Source organism: Leuciscus leuciscus (genome assembly GCF_965113295.1).
Source record: "Leuciscus leuciscus genome assembly, chromosome: 11".
NCBI classification, from domain to species: domain Eukaryota; kingdom Metazoa; phylum Chordata; class Actinopteri; order Cypriniformes; family Leuciscidae; genus Leuciscus; species Leuciscus leuciscus.
Window position 1 is genome coordinate 12,596,604 of NC_138735.1, and position 24,619 is coordinate 12,621,222.

A 24,619-nucleotide genomic window follows, 5' to 3' on the forward strand; every position below is an offset into this window, starting at 1 on the left:
GGCAGGACTGACGTGAAGCTCTGGCTCTGGCTCTGGCTCGGCAGGACTGACGTGAAGCTCTGGCTCTGGCTCGGCAGGACTGACGTGAAGCTCTGGCTCTGGCTCTGGCTCGGAAGGACTGACGTGAAGCTCTGGCTCTGGCTCGGCAGGACTGACGTGAAGCTCTGGCTCTGGCTCGGCAGGACTGACGTGAAGCTCTGGCTCTGGCTCGGCAGGACTGACGTGAAGCTCTGGCTCTGGCTCTGGCTCGGCAGGACTGACGTGAAGCTCTGGCTCGGCAGGACTGACGTGAAGCTCTGGCTCTGGCTCGGCAGGACTGACGTGAAGCTCTGGCTCTGGCTCGGCAGGACTGACGTGAAGCTCTGGCTCTGGCTCGGCAGGACTGACGTGAAGCTCTGGCTCTGGCTCGGCAGGACTGACGTGAAGCTCTGGCTCTCGCTCGGCAGGACTGACGTGAAGCTCTGGCTCTGGCTCGGCAGGACTGACGTGAAGCTCTGGCTCGGCAGGACTGACGTGAAGCTCTGGCTCTGGCTCGGCAGGACTGACGTGAAGCTCTGGCTCTGGCTCGGCAGGACTGACGTGAAGCTCTGGCTCTGGCTCGGCAGGACTGACGTGAAGCTCTGGCTCTGGCTCGGCAGGACTGACGTGAAGCTCTGAGCTTGACGGGACCAGCGGCGGCGAGGGCTTTGAGCTGGGTAGGACCTGCGGCGGCGTGGGCTTTGAGCTGGGTAGGGCCAGCGGCGAAGAGGACTCTGAGCTGGTTAGGACCAGCGATGAAGAGGGCTCTGAACTGGACGGAACCAGCGGCGAAGAGGGCTCTGTGCTGGACTGGACCAGCAGTGAAGAAGGCTCTGTGCTGGACGGGACCAGCGGTGAAGAGGGCTCTAGCTTGGCAGACATGTCGCTTGCTGTCTCAGGCGCGGCAGGCATGATGCTCTCAGTCTCAGGGGCGGCGGGCATGACGCATACTGCCTTGGCTTCGGCAGATTTGGCCTGAAGTGCGGGCTCGGCTGGACTGGCGTGAAGTGCAGGCTCGGCTGGACTGGCGTGAAGTGCAGGCTCGGCTGGACTGGCGTGAAGTGCAGACGATGACCTGGCGTGCCATGGAAGGAAGCTCTCCTGACATCTGGAGAGTGCCTCTCTCCAATCCAGACCGGAGAGATCGGGGAGCTCCCTCGGGTCGACCTCCTTAGCCCCCAGCCGGTAACACAACTTAATTGCCTTGTCACCCAGAGAGCAAGAGGCAGCGAGAGGAACAAACCCCCAGGTATACTGGAACAGATCGAGGTTATCCAGGGCCAAGGCCGCGATCTGTCCAGCGAATTCCCGGCTCATGCTGGGAAGATCAGGCGAGATCTGTACTGCTGGATTCCTGGAGGTCATAGCTGCTGGATCTGGGCGTGGCGAAGTCTTCTGTTACGAACCGCTCTGAGACACGAGGGTTAAGATCCAAATGCAGCTTTATTGTGGGTAATCCAGAGGCGTAATCCAGTAAACAGGCAAAGGGTCAAAACACAGGTAGGCAGTCCAAACAAACCAACAAGGAAACACAAACAAAACAGGCAGGGACCAGAGGCAAAAGAGTAATCCAGGGAACAGGGCAAGAAATCCAAATAAACCAAAAGACTAGAAACCAGGGAAACACTCAGAATTGCAGTGTAACACTTAAACAAGACTTCGCGGTGAGTGAATGAATGAACATGGTATAAATAGACTGACACTAACAGGGTGATGGGACACAGGTGAATGCAATCAGTGATAATGAGGTACAGGTGACTGTGATGAGTGATCAGAGATGATGAGTCCGGGCAGTGAGTATGGGAAATGTAGTCTGAGAGTGAACGTGAGTGTCTGATGTGGAGTGCCCTCTGGTGGCTCTCAAGGGCACTCCAGCTGGTGACCGTTACACATATGATCTTTATTAAAAAAATAAGACAATACATTTTTTTTTTTTTTGACTGCATTCTTGTCAATTTCTAAATGTTTACTTTTTCATTTATGAATTATAACAGACTGATGGGAAACAAAAACATTATTTTGCTGTTACTTTTTTAAAATTGGTTTTATTATTATTTAGCAATTTCTTGTTTTTTGTACGTTTTTATTAGTTGTAATTTTTATATAAACATTTAACTTTTAAAATAAAGGTTAAAATAATAAAGGTTTATTTATTTATTTATCGGTCAGGACAGTGCATTTTAACCAGAATTAGCCAAGGGCTAGTTTTCCTCTGTAGTCCTTTTGGCCAGTTGTATAATGGCACCCTAGGGAAAGTATAAAACCTTATAAACAATTGACAACTATAAAAGTACAACTGTAGTAGTACAGCTGTGTTTGTCCGCTACAGAGTAGCTGCAGCAGAGGAACAATATGAAAGTGTTAAAGCTCAGTAAAATGAGTTCCGAAAAACAGCATAGTTATACGCACAGGCAGCAACAACAAAGAATTTGGTAAAAGCAGCAATCTAAGTAGAGCAGGTTACAACATTTGTTAGATGCAGATTAAGATAATAAGCGTTAACATTATTAGCAAGGTCCTAAAAACATGCAATAAATATAGCTGCAAGCAGCAATTAATGGGGTTCAAGCATTTAAGACCTTCATGCCAACTATGCTAGGCCGAACCGAAATGTAGGCCTGAAACCATAAAATACAGACATCCCAAGTCTCCCGGAAGTTCCGGGAGTCTCCCGCATATTGATAGCGGCTCCCTGATGCCCGCAAATCAGTTAAAATCTCCCGGAAGCAAGAGCAGAGAGAGGGAGCGAGAGACCTTGCGTGTGTGCCTCGGGATTTTATCTCTACTCTCGAACCGAATTCATCAGCACACAGCGCACTGTGGGTTTTAATGTATCATATTTTGGAGCGCGATTGCGTTTGAAAGGAAAAATGCACCAAACATTAGGCTTTATGTTTTTACTATTATCTCATTTCATATCATCATAACGAATGGAAACATTTGAAGTAACATATGATAATCAATATTTTCTCTAGCGTAGTTGTTCTTGAAATCTTTTGGAAGATTTAATTTATTGTTATTATTATTTTATGCAGCACTGGTGTTCATTATATATTGTTGGAAACGTGTGTGTGTGTGTGTATTCTGTGAATTTTAAAAAGAAATTTTAACCAGAAAAATCTAAAATCTATTCCCAAAATCGTGCAGCCCTATAGTTTCTCTTGATATCAGTATGTTCACAGTTTTTTCATTTTTTTTTTTCAGAGTCCTGCTGACTTCAACATTCACATGAGTCTCTGTACATGAACATGGTAAAGTGAAAATCAAACACCTTGGAAATGAAAGGTATGTACAATGTTTTTAGGAATGGCACAACGGTCTCTGTCTTTGGATCATTGTTTTCAATGTGCTCTTTTGTCATTTGTATTTTTGGATTGTGTTGTGTTGTGTTGTAAATAAATCCAAACAATCTAAAAGCCATTCTTTTTTAAATCTCCTCATTCTTTGTGCAAGGTTGCTCTGAATGACAGGGCCTGATCGCTCCTAATAGGGCAGTTAGGGAAGTGTCTTTGTCTTTCTCAGGTGTTGAAGGCTTACATATTCATGAGATGATCACGCCTCTTCGCATATGGCTTTGTCACACAAAACACGTCTTAGAAATTTTAAATCAATATATTGTCTTATCTGAATGAGCAGTCAGGGTGATTTTCACATAGTTTTGGAGCAAATATTCTAGGCTATGTCATACAATTTTCAAAAGTCTTGTGAAGAAATAATCAGTATGGGTTTCATGGCCTTATTTCAGTGACAATTTTTTTTTGTATTTTCACAAACCACGCATAAATGTCATTATCTCAAAACTACAAACTTGTACATACATGCTGCTGATATATTATTGTAGCAGAGTTTGTGCTGAATACAGTGTAATTAGACTTTAGCCATGAAAATGTCACTAGTAACAAAAAAAAACACAAATGTCAGAGCATGTCAGAACACCTCCAGGGCCCAGAAAACAGCTCAGACCTCAGAGGGTTAATTTGCATGAAAGCAAATGTGGGAAAATCTGTAAAGGTGCGAATGTCACATGCACCCAGACCAACAGGTCCATGGACACACCTCCAAATTGATTTCACAGGACCTTTATCACCCAGTGGAGGGTACCAATACATTCTAGTAATCATGGACAGATTTACTAGGTGGGTGGAAGCATTCCCTACGAGAACCTGCACTGCTGAAGCGGCATCACGTGTAATGGTGGAAGAAGTTTTTCCTCGCTGGGGTCTTCCATATGAAATTGATTCTGACAATGGAACTCACTTCACTGGAAAACTGATGAAGGAAGCAATGAAATTGATGGGGATCAAACAGAAATTTCACATTCCTTACAGGCCGGAAAGTTCTGGTATGGTAGAACGAATGAACAGATCGTTGAAAACCGCTCTTACCAAAGCCATTCTGCAAACTGGCCAAGGTTGGCATAAGTTATTACCTGCTATTCTGTGGAACTTGAGAGCAACTCCAAACAGAGTAACAGGACTAACTCCTTTTGAACTGATGACTGGAAGAGCAATGGTTCTACCTCCTGATGCTCCGCCACCTGCGGGAACAGGAGGAGATTCTACTTTGTTCCAAGAGAAGTTACGACGCTATCTCACAATGCTGGACAAAGCTACCAAAGACAATAATAAGAAAGTGCGAGAAGCTCAACAGCAATGGGATGAAAAACATACCACTACTGACATTCCACACATTCCTGAGTTAGGCAGTTTTGTTATGGTCAAACGTATTGCTAGGAAAGGTTTAGAACCTAGATGGGAGGGACCATACTCTTAACAACCGATACAAGTGTTTGCCTTAAAGGGAAGGAGGTAGGAACAGACAGATGGTATCATTGGTCACAAGTTAAACCTTGCTTAGTGAATGAACAAAATGATAATGTCGGCTTATGGCCTGATATTGAGCACTGTTCATCCATTAGCTTTAAAGATTGGGAACAAAGAAGTGATGTTTAATTATTTCTCTGTTTCCATTTCAGGGTTCAATTCCATTGACATTGATTAGAGATGGTTGCAAGTTATTCTCAATACCCAACGACAATGGTATGCTTATTTTTAATTTTACTTGGCATTTACTAAGGAGCCCAGGCTTTATGGACTCCTCGAGTTCAAGAAATCACTCGGAATGCAACTCTGAAATCTGGCCAACATTTTACTCTTCCCTTTATTTCCAAATGGGGATTATGGGATTGGGTGCCACGCAATGATAAAGACCTTGCTAAATATCTTGAGGGCATCTATGGTGGATGTAACTTTCATCATCAATGTTACAAAAGCAGAATAATTTGGCCGGTGAAAGATGGGGGGTATTCTGGTAGTGCTCAAAGACGAGAAATTTGTTCAAAAGAACAATGTGAAATCGTGGGGTTAGACCTCATAACATCTACTAATGTGGAAATTAATTTCATATTGAATCGTACCCACATGCTTACAATATGGGATTCATTAGCCCAAGGCTGTATCTATCCCATAGTGTTGCCATGTGAGGGGTTTCTAAGGGATACTTCCTCGGGGACAACAAGATTCAAGGGAAATTACATACGAGTATGGCATTCAGAAGATGAGAATGAATATTGTGAGACTGAACTAGAAACTGGGGAAATTGGACGGTGTTTTTATCTTTCTGCGGAAAAGACAAACAAAGCTAAAATTTGCCCAAATACAACTGTTGCACCAGCTCATGGTATCTTGTTAGCAAAAGAAACCAAAACCTTGATAAATGAAGCCCACATGGTGCGACAACGCATTAATTATAACTTGATCTCTCTTCTTACCGTTTTTGATCAGTCCTATTGTGGAAATTTCACAAAAATACGGAGTTGAAATATTATAAGAAATTATATAAGAAATATAAGATATAAGAAATGATATATAAGAAATTAAATATTATACCTCTAAGGATCCTCTGAGAAGTCGAAATCATAAATTTCGAAGTATATGGGGAGACATAGCGGGGGTATTTGGTTCTGTCAATTCAATTAGTAATACTGCTCAAATGAACCAACTAAGCGAATACACTCAGTGGGTGGGAACAATGACTGGGAAAGGACTCACTGAGGCTCTTCAAGGTTCTCTACATATTATAGCAGCGGGTCAGCATCTTAATAACGCAGCGAAGGAATTGGCAGATGCATTAACGAAATCATCTAATTTTGAGACGCATCGTGCGGCATGTTTATTTCTGGCTCAGAATTTGAAGGATCAAATGGTAGAGGATATTCAAGTTATTCGAATGGGTCAAGTTCCAGAGCGAATAGCGGAATCTTTGTTAGTGGTTTTCGGTAATCAACTTAATTTGACTTCTGCTAAACATGTTCCATTAGTTAAAATTGCCATTAATGAAAATTTGTTGTCAGGTTCTGGAACATTACCTTTGTTTATAGTATGGCCTCAATATGGGAAGCGCAATATTATGACAGTTAGACGGTTCCAATCAATGGGGGTTAGACAAGGAAATTCAGTAATTAGATTAGGAAAGAATGGATATTGGGCTGAAGGTGATACACCAATGATTTCTACCACAGACTGTTGTGTTGAGGAACATGAGTGGGTAATTTGTTCATGCTCTACAATGTTTAGTTTATCTCTTAATGGATCTGCAGTTTGGGAAGTAGTTCCTTTAGATCAAGCCACAGGTGCATGGCAGGTGTCAGAAGCATAGTGGTGCATATTACATGATGGGATAAGTGAAAATATGATATACGGAGGGAAGTTGTGTCCAATTCCTCCTGATCCATTTTGTCTTGAGATTCTCTATCCTCTTCACTTGGGTGGAATTCATGTTCCACATGTGCAATTGTTGCAGTTAGAGCCACAATGGTGGAATAACGATTTAGTAGAAGAAAAGAATTATGAACTCTTTGAAATGGTTAGAATAGTTAAAAAGAGTGTTAAAGCAGCTCAAGAGGAGGGAATTCAAGCAATGGGTCATGTTATCGTATCAAACGGAATAGCTAAATTGATGTCTGAGAGAAAATTGACACAGATTCCAGGAAATCTATCATGGTCGGAATGGATAGTTTTGATGTTTGAGTTTTGGTGTTTTTGTTAGTAATACTAGTCATCATATGTGTTACTAGAAGGAAGAGAGTACCAAACCTGTTAAATTGGTTATTACTAATCAAATGGATAGAACCAAGAATGGGACAAACGGAGTGAAATAAGAGATTTTACACATTCTACACTACATACAAAACACAACCTCACAAACAATGAACATCCGCTTACTGATTTTCAACCCCAAGGGATAGAATCCTTTAACATCAACGTTTATTTTAGTTTGTTGTTTTGGCCAGGAACTTGAGGAGTTAAGTAATTAACGAGTCGAGGCACTGGCAGAAGACTTATTAGTTTTTCTTTTCTTAGATGATTGGGGTCCATTTTAAATGCATACACATAGACGCTAAAATACACATATGCGGGGACATAACATGGTTTGGGGTTCTTTGTTATTTTGTTCTTTGTTTTGTTTTCCTCTTCTTTTCTGTTTCTATTCTTCTGTCCTTTATGTCTATTCCTTTGGTCTGCTATTTCTCCTCACTGTCAATTTCAATAGGGTCGCAACCTGGGAATGATGGTGTGGAACTGACGGCCGTAGTTCCAGTGGAGGGACTGAAGACTAAAATTTGTATCTAAGATTTTTATCTAATATTGTTTTTAGTATTATTATAATTTTTTATTAATATTCATAATCAGTAGTATTATTAATCAGTAGTATTATGTATCTGTGTTATAATTTTTATATACATTTATAATCATTTGTAATCATTGTATTTTGTGAATCATGGAGAAGAGACTTTGGGTGAGTGCGTGTTGAAGTTAGACTGAAATGTATGTGCAGTGTTTTCACCGAGCATAGTAGAGTTCTCAACGGGCCTGAAAATTACAACCCGACCCGACCCGGCCCGTGGCTTTTAAAGCCCGGACCCGATGTAACCCGACACATCAACATGAATTATCTGCCCGAACCCGGCCCGCGGCCCGACGCCGCGTCGGAATTTTTTTTTCTCATACACGTATTATCATGACCAGCAGACGCGAATTCAAATCAACCTTTAATGTTCACGCCTTTTAACAATACAAACAACTGAAACAATAAACTTTAAATATATAAATAGGCTGTAGTAGCGACAGTGAATTCACCTGCGGCAAGTTTACTTTTCACCAACTCCATCTTCTTCTCCACCAGGCGAAAGGCGTGCACGCAGCGGCGTCTGCCCCCGCCCCTCTCCATGATGCACGTTGCACGCAGCAGCCAGACTTTCTTTACGGTGAACAGCAGCGATGATTAATAAATGTTTTTTTTTTTTTTTTTACTGAGCGGAAAAGATTAAGCCCGAGGTCCGACCCGACCCGAGTCATTTGCTTATATTTTCGACCCGAACCCGGCCCGAACCCGCGGGTCCCGTCGGGTTTGTCGGGCCGACCCGACCCGTTGAGAACTCTAGAGCATAGTATAAGGAGATACATTCATATGTTAATGGGAACCACATGTTTCTCTGGTGATGTACTGTTTTTGTCACATTATAATCATGTGTTTCACATCATGTGTTTTTCTGATAATGCAATTTTCTGGTCAACATATACAATAACTGATAGTCTTTGTCTATGGTAGAGAGATGCTAATGGTATAAAAACCAAGCCCTTCTGTCCGAAAATCAGGAAGAGAGATGGAAAACCTTCGTTTTATCCATTGTCTCTTCTTCCTATGTCTTATATAAAATAAATAAGAGATCTCTTGGCAAAATCACTGGTGTCACCATGAAATCAAACAACAGGGGAAAGCAAGATTTTTAAATCTGCACTTGTGAAGAAATAATCAGTATGGGTTTCATGGCCTTATTTCAGTGACAATTTTTTTTGGTATTTTCACAAACCACGCAAATGTCATTATCTCAAAACTACAAACTTTTACATACATGCTGCTGATATATTATTGTAGCAGAGTTTGTGCTAAATACAGTGTAATAAGACTTTAGCCATGACAATGTCACAAGTAACAGAAATAAGCACAAATGTCAGAGCATGTCAGAACACCTCCAGGGCCAGAAAACAGCTCAGACCTCAGAGGGTTAAGAATCAGACAACATCCCGTTGCCCTTATGTGCGATGTTGAAAATATGTTTCAACAATTTCATGTGGAAGAAGCAGATCGAAACTATCTCCGTTTTCTCTGGTGGAAAAATGGAGACTTCGCTTTACACCCACAAGAGTACCGCATGAAGGTCCATCTTTTTGGTGCAACCTCATCACCTGGGTGCGCCAACTATGGTCTGAAACACCTTGCCAAGGAGAATGAGTGTATGTATCCTCTTGGCTCAAAATTCGTCACAACAGACTTTTATGTTGATGACGGTGTCACCAGTGTAGCCAGCACAGAAGAAGCTGTCCAGGTAGCAAGAGAAGCTCGACAACTGTGTGCCTCAGGTGGTCTTAGACTACACAAGTTTATTTCAAATGACAGAGTTGTCCTGGATAGCATTCCAATTTCTGAACGAGCCATTGAAGTAAAAGCGCTTGACCTCAACTTCGATGACACACCCGTAGAAAGAGCTTTAGGGATCCACTGGCACGTTGATTTTGACAGATTCAGATTCTCTGTTGACCTCAAAGACCAGCCAGCAACACGCCGTGGCATACTATCCACAGTTGCATCTCTGTATGATCCACTGGGCTTTATTCCTCCTTTCCTGCTCAGTGGAAAATTAGTGCTTCAGGAAATGTGCAGAAACGGAACAGGCTGAGATGACCCCCTTCTTAAAGAATTGCAGCCAAGGTGGGAACATTGGAAAGCTGATCTTGAGAACTTAGAAAAGATCAGTATACCCCGCTGCTATGTGCCTGCAAACTTTGGAAAGGTCATCAAAAGAGAACTTCATCACTTCTCTGATGCCAGCAACAGTGGATATGGCCAGTGTTCCTATTTGAGACTAACCAACGAAGAAGGTAACATCCATTGTGCCCTGGTTGTAGGTAAATCTAGAGTTGCTCCCATTAAGGTTCAGACTATTCCTAGGCTCGAACTCACAGCTGCTGTCGTCTCAGTTGCCATGAGCAATATGCTTAACCCCCTGAGGTCGGCGGAATCGCCGGCGATACCAGCTCGCTTTTTTTTATCAGTTCAAAAGAGATTCATTTTGCTCTGTTGACTTTGATATTACAAACACTTTTCATACATCAATCGATTCTGTTAAATGTGTATTATTTTTGTGTATACTCACAATAAAAACAAAGTGTTTTGCTTTTTGCTAAATAAAGAAAAATAAACACGAAGCGAGTTCTGCCTTCTCTCTGTCAGTGTAGTCCATTCTGAAACGCGTTCGAAAATGAACTGTAACTCAGCGAATACTTCTCACACAGACACGTGAGATATGTCTTTATGAAGCTTGAAATCTCTTCTTTTAAACGAAGTAATTTATATAAAAAACAAATATTCTCAGCTTATGTAATCCATTTGAAAGCAAGGAGAGGTACCGTTTTTACGTTTCCCTTCATTAAATTTAATGAGCTGAGGCCGCCCCGCCCCCGGCGCTATTCACATGGTAAATAGTTTAGGTGATCTATGCATCGCACACGCCCCCCGATCAATGCCATAAAAACACAAAGTCTCTTCATCAGATTCACTGATATCGCGCTCCGAGGATGGCACGTTTCTCCAGTAAAGACGCCCTTCAGATGATTCTGGACAGCGAGGAAGAATTCACCTTTTCCTCAGAGGAAGATTGCAACTCGGACGACGAACGGGTGCATTTTCAAGAGCGAACTGATCCCGCCGAGGATACATGTTCTGAGTAAGTTGTTTACTGTTATATAATAATTTTTCTGATAATATAGAACTCATATGAATTTTCAGACTATATTTTGCCTAGTTTTGGCTAGCTTTTGACATCTTACAGGAACGATTGCCTTACAATATCCCTAACATTCGTGTATACGCTCAAGTGTAAACTTTTTTAAATGTGATATTGCTCTTTAAACATATTTGTATATTAAATATATTTCACTCAGTTTTGATTAGCTTATGACACTGGTTAAAATGCTAAAATACTGCCTTATGCGTAATGTAGCATGTTTGTGAATATCTGCTTAGGTGTAATGTGATTTAGTGCAAATATATTTCAGCCTCTGGTAAAATATGTGATAGGCTACTGTCTAAATACATTATATTTTTATATAAATGTTCGGTTTTGGTTAGCCTATGACAGTGTTTATCATGCTTCAATACTGCCTTATGCACAGATGTTTATGAATACAGGTGTACATTTTTTAACTGTAGCGATGTGTCGTTCACGAACGATCCGTTCATTGCGTGCGTCACTAAATGTGTGCGGTGTATATCGCCCATCAACAGATACTCGCGGTGACGCGGTCTACGGCCCATAAATAGATATTTCTCCATCCTATGGCCCATCAACAAAACATTGTGTGTCCATAACCATCAATTGCTCATCAGTTTACTTTGAATAATGTATGCTAACAGTTTTATTTTGTTGTTGTTTTTTTAGGAATGTGTCAAGCTCTCCTTCTCCAGCACCCCGCAGAGGGGCACGCAGGTGTCGGTCAGTTCTCAGTGCGATCGAGAATCATACTGAGTAAGTGCATAGACGTAATAGTTTACAGATGAAATGTAGCCTGATTGTGTTTACAGCGTCATAATATAAAAGTAGCCTACCTATTCTTGTGTGAAATGACAAAAAAACGTTGTCTTTTTTTATCCATGGCCATTAGTGATCGATAATGATAATACAATTTCTTTGATTGTGTTATCAGCATGCTCACGTGTTTTTTTTTTGTGTGTGTTTTTTTTGTGTGTTTTTTTTTTACAGATGTGACAATGAACATGTCCAAGCACCTGTCCCGAAGAGAGCCAAGGCAAACAAGCAGGCAAGCAACAGGCAGTCCACTCTGGCATGGAAAACAGAGACTGATGTTGACATGGTTCCACAGACTGTGCGCTTCCGTCCTGCACGGGACACTGGACCGCAACTGAGCCCTTGTTGACTCACATTCACCCATGAGTCTATTCAAACAATTTTTTTCAGAAAGTGCTGTCTCAACTCTGCGCCACAACACCAATGCTCAGGCTGCCAAGGCAACTGCAAAGGGCAGCAAATATAAATGGACAGATGTCAGCATCAGTGAGATGTATAGATACATTGGGTTGCTATTTTACATGGCCATGGTGAAGGTCAGCTCCATCAGCGACTACTGGCGGCAAAGCAGTGTTTTCTCCGTACCCTTTCCAGCTACAGTTATGTCCCGGGACAGATACCGCATCATTTCATGGAATGTGCACATGAGTCACCCAGATGCAGATATGGATAATGACAGAAAGAGGGGCACACCTGAACATGACCGTCTTTGCAGGGTCAAACCTCTCATGGACACGATCCGTCAGGCTTGTAAATCCATCTATCATCCTAAAAGAAACTTAGCTGTGGATGAAAGAATGGTGGCATGCAAAGCACATACGGGTATGACGCAGTACATGAAAGCCAAGCCAACCAGGTGGGGTTTCAAGTTGTTTGTTCTTGCAGACTCATCGAATGGATACACTGTGGACTTTTCTGTGTACACAGGAAAGAACAACTTTCCCACAGGCCATGGACTGTCATATGATGCTGTAACATCTCTTTTAGACCACACATTTTTAGGTTCTGGGTACCATGTGTACATGGACAATTTTTATACAAGTCCAAAGCTCCTCAAAGACTTGTTTGCAATGAAGTTTGGTGCATGTGGGACTTACAGGGACAACAGGAAGGACTGCCCTCGGAATGCAGCTAATTCACTCTCTAAAAAATCTGCCAGGGGATCCATCAGGTGGATTCGCGATGTTCCTCTTGTATTTGTGAAGTGGATGGACACACGAGAGGTATCTGTCTGTTCTACCATCCATCCTGCTTATACAGGAGACACTGCGCAGAGGAGGGTGAAAACGCAAGATACATGGAGGACAAAGACATTTCCATGTCCTGCACCTGTGACTGAATACAACAAACACATGGGGGGCGTTGACCTGTCTGATCAGCTGATACAGTATTACACAACACAGCACAAAACCATGAAGTGGTACAGAAAGATTTTTCTACACTTCTTGGACATTGCTTCCACCAACTCTTTCATTGTGCACAAAGAGCTACATGGTAACTTGTCCCATAAAGAGTTTATGGAGCAACTTATCACAGAGCTCTGTGGTGTGTCACAGAAAACGGCACCAAAACCGACCGATAGTGACCATGTACCAGTTCCAGGAGCTGAGCTGACATCAAATGACAGGGATGTTGCCACAGTTGGTCGCCGCTCATGTGTGCATTGCAAAGCAGTGCATGGTAAAAAGCAATTAACACCATGGAAATGCCAGGCATGCAATGTTCACTTATGTCTTCAACTGAACAGGAACTGTTTTCAAGAGTGGCATAAAGATGTGTGACTGTGTTCAGATGTGTGTGCTCTGCTGACCACCTTCCACTAACCATCAGAGTTCAGAAATCATTCTGATATGATTTTTTTTTTTTTTTTTTATCACATTTGATTTGCTTAGAGCCCGCATCAACGGGGCATAAACATTTACTGTGAGATACCTGCCTTTACTTTTGTTTATTTATCGCTCACAATTGCTTTGTTTATAGCCGACTGATTATTTTTTTATTTACTGTAGAATATACTGCCACATCAAATAAGCTTTTGTTTAGCAATTTCTGCTCATATGTTATATATATATATATATATACACTCACCTAAAGGATTATTAGGAACACCTGTTCAATTTCTCATTAATGCAATTATCTAATCAACCAATCACATGGCAGTTGCTTCAATGCATTTAGGGGTGTGGTCCTGGTCAAGACAATCTCCTGAACTCCAAACTGAATGTCAGAATGGGAAAGAAATGTGATTTAAGCAATTTTGAGCGTGGCATGGTTGTTGGTGCCAGACGGGCCGGTCTGAGTATTTCACAATCTGCTCAGTTACTGGGATTTTCACGCACAACCATTTCTAGGGTTTACAAAGAATGGTGTGAAAAGGGAAAAACATCCAGTATGCGGCAGTCCTGTGGGCGAAAATGCCTTGTTGATGCTAGAGGTCAGAGGAGAATGGGCCGACTGATTCAAGCTGATAAAAGAGCAACTTTGACTGAAATAACCACTCGTTACAACCGAGGTATGCAGCAAAGCATTTGTGAAGCCACAACACGCACAACCTTGAGGCGGATGGGCTACAACAGCAGAAGACCCCACCGGGTACCACTCATCTCCACTACAAATAGGAAAAAGAGGCTACAATTTGCACGAGCTCACTAAAATTGGACAGTTGAAGACTGGAAAAATGTTTCCTGGTCTGATGAGTCTCGATTTCTGTTGAGACATTCAGATGGTAGAGTTTGGCGTAAACAGAATGAGAACATGGATCCATCATGCCTTGTTACCACTGTGCAGGCTGGTGGTGGTGGTGTAATGGTGTGGGGGATGTTTTCTTGGCACACTTTAGGCCCCTTAGTGCCAGTTGGGCATCGTTTAAATGCCACGGCCTACCTGAGCATTGTTTCTGGCCATGTCCATCCCTTTATGACCACCATGTACCCATCCTCTGATGGCTACTTCCAGCAGGATAATGCACCATGTCACAAAGCTCGAATCATTTCAAATTGGTTTCTTGAACATGATAATGAGTTCACTGTACTAAAATGGCCCCCACAGTCACCAGATCTCAACCCAATAGAGCATCTTTGGGATGTGGTGGAACGGGAGCTTCGTGCCCTGGATGTGCATCCCACAAATCTCCATCAACTGCAAGATGCTATCCTATCAATATGGGCCAACATTTCTAAAGAATGCTTTCAGCACCTTGTTGAATCAATGCCACGTAGAATTAAGGCAGTTCTGAAGGCGAAAGGGGGTCAAACACAGTATTAGTATGGTGTTCCTAATAATCCTTTAGGTGAGTGTATATTTATATATATATATATATATATATATATATATATATATATATATATATATATATATATATATAAAATACTATTTTTGTCAAAAATAACGTCATCAACTAAGATGGTAGCTGTTCCAATGTTGGCTATATTCAAACTAATGAATACATATGATAAAATGTAGGCCTATAATAATTTTTTTACAAAGAAAGAGTACACTTGAAATATTGTTGAAATTGTAATTATTGTTGTATTTGTAACCTTTTTAATAAAATAGCAAAACATATTTACAAGATAGATGTAAGCAAAATCTTAAATGGTCAATAAAAGCCTTCTTCTAAATATATATTTTGTCCTTGCATTGTGGCTCAGTCAGTGTCACACCTGAATGAATGGCTAATTATGCAAAGTGGGTGGGACATTGTATTCTCAGGTGTAAACCACTCCTCCTTCACGCCCCCTCGCATATTGGCTTTCCAAGCAAAACCTGTCTTACACAATTTAAATCAATGTACTGTTTTATGTGAACGATAAAGCAAGACTATTTTCTAGGGCTGGGAATCGATTAAAAAAAATTAACTAATTAATTGCACAATTTCTGTAATTAATTGCAATTAATTGCGCTTCCCCCAAGCTTGTAATCATCAATATTTAAACTTAGAATCACCTAATTAAACAACACAGGAAAAAAAGGGAACAGAAAATAGCCCTATATTAAAATATTAAACATCAATATATCAATATATTATTCTTTTTCAATAATCAATCAACATAATCAATTTAACAGATTATTATTATTATTATTATTTTATTAATTATTAAAACAAAATATAGTCCTACAAAGCTATTATTACCAGAGCATGTGATCAGAGCAGGTCATTTTACCATTGTTGCCCAGCATGGCTATACCAGCTCAGCAAACAGAAGTCAACAGAGAAATTTCACGTTACTTGAGTGGACTTTACTTTTCCAGTGCTTAGTACATGATTGAAGCCTTTGGGCCGTTAACGACAGAGCCGCCGACACACACACACACACACACACACACACACATACACACACACACACACACACGGAACGGAGAGCTCGCCGCTGCTGGGCCATTAACGACAGAGCGAGCCGACACACACACACACACACACACACACACACACACACACACACACACGCGCGCGCGCGGAGCACAGAGCGCGCCGACCGACCGACACACACACACACACACACACACACACACACACACACTCACGCGCGCGTGCGCGCGGAGCACAGAGCGCGACGCACATACCGAGCGGAAAAGACCCGCTCATGAAAGCTGCCCGAGAATGAAACCTGACCGCCGAACATGGAGGGGCGGGACGGCATATTTCGGCCTTTTTAATAGCAGACGCAACAGGAAATCATTAAAACGAGAAAAAAAAAAAAGTGCTGCGTCAATTGCGTTTTTTTTTTTTTACCCTTTAAACATTTCAAATTAATCGCAAAGATTAACGCGTTAATTCCCCCAGCCCTACTATTTTTACATAATTTTGAAGCCAGAACTCGAAGCGACAACATCCATTAGTCAAAAGTCTTATTGACGCATATTTAGTATGAGTTTTGTGGTCTTATTTCAGCAACTTTCTTTTTTTTTTTTTTTTATAACCACGCATAAACATTATTCTCTTAAAAATACAAACATCTACATACATGTTGCTCACATATTATGCTAGCCCTGTTTGTGCTATATAGAGTGAATTTACACCTTTGCCATTAACATGTTTATAAATAACTGAAAAAAGCACAAATGTCAGGGCATGTCAGAACATCTCAAGGGCCCCAAAAACACATCAGACCCTAGAGGGTTAAACAGGAGCTGGAATATGCAGACATAGAAGAGCACTTCTGGACCGACTCCCAAGTGGTTTTGGGACACATTAACAACGAAGCACGCCGCTTTCACACGTTTGTAGTGAACAGAGTGCAGAAGATACATCTTAGCACTACTTCTCAACAGTGGAGATATGTTCCCACCAATGAAAACCCTGCTGACCATGTGTCAAGAGGCTTAAATGCTGGTGAGATTCTTACATCCAATTGGTTGACAGGGCCAAAATTCTTATGGAAGAAGGATATACCTCCTGCTGCGGTTATTGACACGGCATTAACGATTGGAGATCCTGAAGTGAGACAGGCTCAGACACTGAGTGTAGAATCAACAGAAGTCAAGCGTTAGTGCCTCTCAGACCGCTTGTCAAAGCTGTCTTCATTTTCTGGAGCTGTCCAAGCTGTGGCTCGTCTCGTTCGCCGAACCAAAGGGGATAAGTCCAGCAGTCACAGTACGGTAGCTGAACGAGAAGATGCTGAACGCATCATCATTAAGGACTTGCAAAGAAACGCATATCAAGGGGAGATCAAGTTATTGAGAAAGGGGGCCCAGCTGTCACCTCGCAGCAAGCTGTATCATCTTGATGCCTTCCAGTGCGCCAAATCAAATGCGACCAAGGCACCAACTTTGTGGGAGCCAAGAATGAACTGAAAAATGCTCTAAAGGAAATTGACACCAATCGTCTGACAGTGTTCTTAGCCGAGAAGCAGTGCGACTTTGTCCTAAATGCGCCCCATTCAAGTCATGCAGGCGGGGTATGGGAGAGACAAATCAGAACAGTGAGAAATGTTCTTCGCTTAACTCTCTCACAGTCTTCTGACAGACTGGACGATGCATCACTGCGGACATTCTTTTATGAAGCTATGGCGATTGTTAACAGTAGACCCCTCTCAGTTGACAACTTAAACGACCCCAACAGCCTTACACCTCTCACTCCTAATACCTGCTTACTATGAAATCCATTCCAGCATTACCACCACCAGGCAGATTCGTCAGAGAAGACATCTATGCAAGGAAAAGGTGGCGTCATGTTCAGTACCTTGCAGAGCAGTTTTGGAGTCGTTGGCGTAAGGAGTATCTAATCCAACATTGCCACCAGGCAGTGCTGGCACACAGCAAAGAGAAACCTGCGAGTGGGAGATACAGATGGTGGACAACCAGAATGCCTATTACCGCCGCGGCAAAAATAAACCAGCCGCATTTCAAAGTCATTCCCGAAATGACCGCCAGGTGGCGCAAAGGGACATTGTGCAAAACAGCAGCAATTGCCATATTTTAAAATGTAAGTGGGTTAAATATAAAACCCTAAGCCTAATAGGCATATTGTTCATATATATAAATAGGCCTATTAGGCTACAACAGAATAGAACCAAAGATAGAATCAATTTTAGAACTGAAAAAATAGAATCAAAAGTTAAAAATAGAGACGATATTAGGAGCAATGACGCTGAATATTTTTACTATTCTATTGAGGAATTAGATAAATGAAGAGCTCTCGTGAGCGATACAATTGCATATTAATTTATAGTGATTTCAAAAGCAGTCCTTAAAAAAAAAAATACATGGAGTAGTGTGGCATAATTTTTGAGAGATTACGCGGAACGCGTTTTAGTTAAGATCCTGGTTTCAATGCCCTTAATGTATATAGGCTAGGCTACTGCTTTAAAAAAAATGTCACAACGCGTTTTGAGATTGTTTTGAATTAAACATTGAAGTTTAAAATGTAGTGTTTTGGCACACCAGGCCGAGTGGCGTTACGCATTGTTCAAAAATCAGGTTTTATTCTGGCATGTTGAATTGGCGTTAGAATTTTTTTTTAGATTTATTAGATTTTGATTTTGGATTTCGTTAGATTTATTTTTCTCATAACAGCTAAAGAACTTAATATATGCCTTGTCTTAATATGACCTACTTAATATAGGCAATAGGCATATATAGCCTATATAATAAATTAGCAAAACTTGGCCACTAAATATTTAATTTTCAATTATTTTAATTATCACAATTAAAGTTTAAATTTTATTAAATTGAACAAGCGCAACAATCAGCATTTAATCAAATAATATTTCGTTTTTTCGACATAATATGTGTGCGTGCAACAAGCAAGATGTGTATTAGTAAATCCGGTGATGCGTGCATTGATTTTAATCAATAAACTAGTGTTTTCTGACAGTGTCGACTGCAAAGATGAAGTTGACGATCGCCATATTTGTAGTGAACGCACCTAGAGAGAAATGCACATAAAGACATAATCAGAGAGTAGCCTTTTTCTTTTCGTTTTGAATTATTTCGTTTGAAGACATTTCAAGCTTTGTGTATTTGATGTATTTATCATGTCTGTGTGAGGCATACGCTGAGTTTCGTTAAGTTAGGAGGATGAGATGCGCTCCAGCTGACGTGCAATGCAAGAGACCGCGCGGGCGCCTCCATGATTAGTGTCTGTTATATTTGCTTCTCTTACTTATTCAATCCAGGCAATTGGTTGATGAAAAATTGATTAAAATTAAGATACAATTTATAGAAAACGAAATTCACTTTAAAGAAGGTTTTCTACTAAACAACACTTAATGAAGTGGTCAAAATCATATCTGACCCACTCCATATCCATCTCTCGATATAATGCATCCTATCTTACTCGTGCTGTTCACTTTTCATATTCAACATAGATGGAAAAAAATAACATTATAATATTTTAACAAATATGATACTAAATGAGATTATTTAATGGCTACAACAGTATAGTAGGCGTATAGACTCTATTTGTACAAATTGCTGCACATTAATTTAATTAAATGAAACCTTGTAACGAATTCACACTGTAGGGTAGACTGTGTACAGTTGAGACACCTTAAATAACTTGCGTTCGCAGCAAGCACAAGTTGTGATTTTTGCTGTGCACTTGCATATTAGTGTCAGCTGGGAAGGAAATATAGAGACCAGGGGCCGTATTCACAAAGAATTTTAAGGCTAAAAGTAGCTCCTAACTGGCGAATTTAGGAGCAACTCCTAAAAATAATGGGCGTGTCACTCCTAACTTTAGGACTCCTAATTTTTTTCACTACGAGTAATTCACGAAGCATTTTAGCCCTAAAAGTAGCACCTAAGTCTGGGACAGCTTAAAAGAAGTCGAGAGGACTCCTAACTCACTAAGACCTATTCACAAACCACTTTTTGTGGCATTTCAAGTTGCAATGTTTTGAAATGCGTATGCGGCGGCTACAGGAGCTTCCAATCGCGAGGGAACAATTTCGCATTGTAGGCATAACTAGGGATGCAATAACGCCACCAACAACAACCAAAACTAGGCTACTCATTGCATGCAAACTAATTGTAACGTTTCATTGTGAATCAAATTAAAATTTTCTTCTCTTTGCAAACGTAGGCAGAGGCATATAGTGACAGATTAATTCAATAATGTTGCAAAGATATTGCATCAATCCATATGTTTCATTAGGCTACTAGGCTATTTGTTTTGCCTTACTCTTTATTCATTTAGGCTATTTATTCAGTTATTCATCATCTTCAGTCCTTTGCACTACTTGTGTAGCGCACGCATTTTCAGACCTGTCACTCATCATCGTAGGGGAGGTGTTTGGAATCATTCCCGCGTTACAATCATCAGCCAATCAAGGTGGTCACTTCAGTCAAGCTCGTGCATGAGTAATGACGTCATCCATAGCAACGAAGACTCACTCTTAGTTTAGGAGTTGTCATTTTTCTTTACTAAGAGTAGGTCTGAAAGGTGTTGTGAATAACTTTTAAGAGAAAACTCCTAGCTAAAATCTTTTAGTGCGATTTAGGAGTAATCCTAGTGGTAAGATAAAATGCTTTGTGAATACGGCCCCAGACCTCTTGGAACTTTAATTGAATACATAGCGTTGGAAAAGCATACTGAAATTACATCCCTACAAATGTATTAGGCCCTACTGAAAATAAATGTATCGAATTTAAGCAAAGTAGCCTAAATGTTAAGACTGTAAGCCCTTTGCTTTTTTACGTAGCCTATAAAGGACTCTTATAGCCGACTTTGTGTTAATTTAATTTGTAGAGGATTTTTTAACTCAAACATTAACACTGAAATAAATTAAACTAAATTATTGTAAATTAATTCAAACATTGACTTGCTATTAGCTAACATAATATTATGCCAGGAAGCAGCATTTGGATTTTGCGTTATGTATGATATTTAAGAATGAAATACAGTAGTCCCGCGTTGTTGTGGTCAGAATAGGTTTCTTTAATGAATGAAATATAAAAATACAAAACATTTCAATAGAAAAATATTAAAAACAATTCAATAGGCCTATTTTACATTTCTACATTCCAGTAGAACCCCCGTTGCGCTGTACCATCGCCGGCAAAACCTTCTGAAGGTGATCGATGTAGTTATTGCACGCTGTTTTTGTCAGGCGATCTCTCCAGAAAGTCACTATGGCCTGAAGAAGCTCGTCTTTGTTCCATGGCTTAGCCTCACGTCTGACGAACTCTTTTAGTGCGTGCCAAACCAGTTCGATTGGGTTGAGATCTGGTCTGCGGGCAAGGTACGCCATTTTACGCCATTGAATGTCATACAATAGGAAAGAAGACTTTGGAAATATGTACGTTAATATTAATGTTAGTAGGGTCGGTTGTGAGTCGGAACCCCCCCATACTGTTTAGCCTGCCTCATCTCAGGAGCTGGCTTCAGTTGGCTTAAAGTGGGGGAGGGCGCATACTTTGCATTTGAATGTTGTGTGACATTCTAAAACATTTCACTAATGACGCACACAAACACAACTGAGAAACATTTTTCATTTTATCTTATAATAAACATTGGCTAGTTTATGTTTATATATATAAACTAGTCAATGTTTATGATAAGATAAAAATATTTCTCAGTTGTGTTTGTGTGCGTCACGCGTTAAATGTTTTAGAATGTCACATATCATTCAGATGCAAAATAAGCGCCCTCGTCCTCCGACTTCAGAGGCAAAAAGCCTCTGAGTCCGTCTAACGTTTTTGTTTAACATTAACATTTTTATCAGGCTGCTGTCTATAGGTTTCTACCCAAGTACCGGCATTTCTGAATGGGCTGGGGCTGAAGTTGAAAGTATGATGAGCGTATAGGCGACTATGTGCGGAGAGCATTCACTCAATATTATCATCTCATTTTTGGCTTTTAGAGGCTTTTGCATCGGAGGTCATCATATTATATATAGGCCTAGCCTAGATTTCATTTTTTCTGCTGTCACAACTAGAAATATAAATTTCCAGAGAATGCATTTATTACACCAATATATTCCTAATAATGTAATAAAGTTTTCTTCGTGTTGACGTTATCATAATTTTAGCTAACATCCATATATAAATATAGATTATGGCTTTTAGATTTATGGATTTATGGCTTAAAAAAATGTTTAAGGATAGGCTATTCGATGTTTTTACAGTTTAGAGTAAAACATGGTTCGGAAAATATATTTATATCGAAATTTTTCATAATAATGCAATATAAATATATAACTTTTTCAACTTTTTTTCCACTTCCAAAGCCTGCAAGATTTAGCCTATAGTTTAAGTGACTGTGTTTATTTTTTTATGTAAAAATGTAAGAAAATGTAAAAAAATGTTATATTCTTTTTATTTGTTTATTTTTTTAACATTGGCAATTTACTGTCTCGAAATTATGTGTCAAAAAAAAAAAAAAAGTGTTTTTACAAGACCTTGTGCTGTTCTCTTACGAGAGGTCTCTCGTACTGCGTAAGATATCTTACGCTAGGGGAAAATCCTTTTTCCGCGAGATATTGAAGCCAAAAATTATCCTTAATTTTGTAATAATGCAAAACGCATTGCGGCAGCATGCAGACATAGGCGAGGCAGCTCGCGCGCCTATTGGCTGCTCTGCGGCAACTGCAGCAGCCTATCGAGCGAGGCCTGGCGTGACGCCAGACCCAATCAGGGCACTTCGCGCCCGCTGCGTCACGTCCCGCCGAAATGGGCGTGGTCTAGGCCTATAAATACCGCTCGCAGGCAGCTATTATCTGATTTTTCATCCTTCAAGCGAAGCACACGCATCGCTGGAGCTGGATAAGAAGCCGCGCCGTCTGAAAGAGAGCACCTTCAGCGGGACGAGTCACTGAAGTCGCTGGCTGCGCCGCCTTCCTTGCCTTCCTGCTGCGCTATCCGGCGTTATATCCTTTCTCTGCTACTGTGTTTATGTATGTGTGTGTGCTCGCCGCCGCGACACACACTCCCATTGCACTAAAAGAGCTGGGCGTCTTTTTCAAGACGCCCCTTTTCCTGATCACGCAGCTCTCGCACTCGCTGACGGCGACTGCCCTCACTGCGAGTTAGTTACTGCCTATGGTGACTCTGAGGACTCACCTGGCATCCTTCTCTGAGACTGCTCCTCCGCTCCCCCCCCCCCCCCCCCCCCCAACCCAACCCGCAAAGCTTGCCGGTTCGCCCGCTTGCCTTGCCTACTTGGGGGACGATACCTGTTCTCCCTCTGTTCGAGCCGCGCACACCGCGCCGCTGACAGAGGATGTCAGGAGCGGGCGGTCACGGGGCTAGCTTTCTCTCTCCCTCTGTTCAAGCCGCGCAAACTGCGCCGCTCACAAGGGAGGCTGGAAGCGGACGGTCGGGGTTAGTTTTTCTTTACGTTATAAGAAAGCTACCCTGCCTTCTGCGCCCCATTCATGCGTCACTCACCGGCGAAAGGAGAAAGGTGTGTTTTTAGTCCCTCCGAGGATGGACTGACCTTCAATTTCTCATACATTTCCCAGTTCCCTGATCATGCGACTGGAAATATCAATATTGCAGCAGGCGAGCCTGTTTTAATACAAGCGCGCCTGCAAGCATACGCCGAAGAAAGCATGTGACGCTCTTATATGCTCGTGCATCCGAAAACCTTTGTGTTCCCCCTGTGGCTCAGTGGCGGAATCATTGGTTTTCCTCACGAGAGACCGGAGTTCGAATCCCGGTCTAGCGGCAGTTAAAATTATGCCGCCAATGCTTCGCTCTGTCAGTTCCCTGAAAAGCGACTGCAGATGTGCATTTTGCAGCCAACGAGCGCGTTGCACAACCCGCTCGCCTGCACCCAAACACCGTTTCTATGGTTTCCGTGCGTCACTGGCGAAAGGAGAAAAGAGCGTTTCTGGTCCCCCCGCGGACGGACCGACCTCCTCTTTCTCGTACATTTCTCATTCCCCTCTGAAGTTCGGGCGACTGGAAATGTCAGTATTGCAGTGAGCAAGCCTGTTGTAATACACGCATGCCTGCAAACAAACGCCAGCACGTTGACGCTCTCTTATAATACTCGCGCTAACTGAGTTACAATGTGTCTCCCCCTGTGACCCAGTGGCAGACTCTCAGGTTTTTGCACGCGAGAGACCCGCGTTCGATCCCCGGGTCTACCGGCAGATAAAATTATGCCGTCAATGCTCGCTCTGTCAGTTCCCTGAAAAGGCGACTGCAGATGTGTATTTTGCAGCCAACGAGCGCGTTGTACAACCCGCTCGCCTGCACCCAAACACCGTTTCTATGGTGTTCCGTGCGTCACTGGCGTAAGAAAAAAAAAAAAAAAGGGGAGTTTTTCTGGTCCCGCTGCGGACGGACCAACCTCTTTTTTCCTATACATTTCCCAATCCCCTCTGGAATTCAGGCGACTGGAAATGTCAATATTGCAGTGAACAAGCCTGTTGTAATGCACGCAGGCCTGCAATAAACGCCAGCATGTTGACGCTCTCTGTTTCTATGGCAACTTCTCGCTCGTTCAGTTCCAGTAAATGTGACTGCTCCAGTGTATCCTGCAGTAAACAAGTCGGTTCTGTCACC

At 41.7% G+C, this 24,619-nt stretch overlaps 2 protein-coding genes across 2 annotated transcripts in view; one reads left to right on the plus strand and one right to left on the minus strand.

Annotated features, from left to right (window-relative positions):
* Positions 1-24,619, minus strand: part of LOC309509868 (ADP-ribosyl cyclase/cyclic ADP-ribose hydrolase 1) — a 366,738-nt gene that overhangs the window by 189,376 nt on the left and 152,743 nt on the right. The gene's annotated exons all lie outside the window — the stretch shown is intronic.
* LOC309508786 (uncharacterized protein) lies at positions 10,656-13,734 on the plus strand (the record flags this gene model as incomplete). The annotated part of the gene is made up of 3 exons (XM_082183254.1): positions 10,656-10,804; positions 11,519-11,605; positions 11,840-13,734. The coding sequence occupies 3 exons, from the start codon at positions 10,656-10,658 to the stop codon at positions 12,012-12,014; spliced, it is 411 nt and encodes a 136-aa protein (XP_082039380.1). The 3' UTR covers positions 12,015-13,734.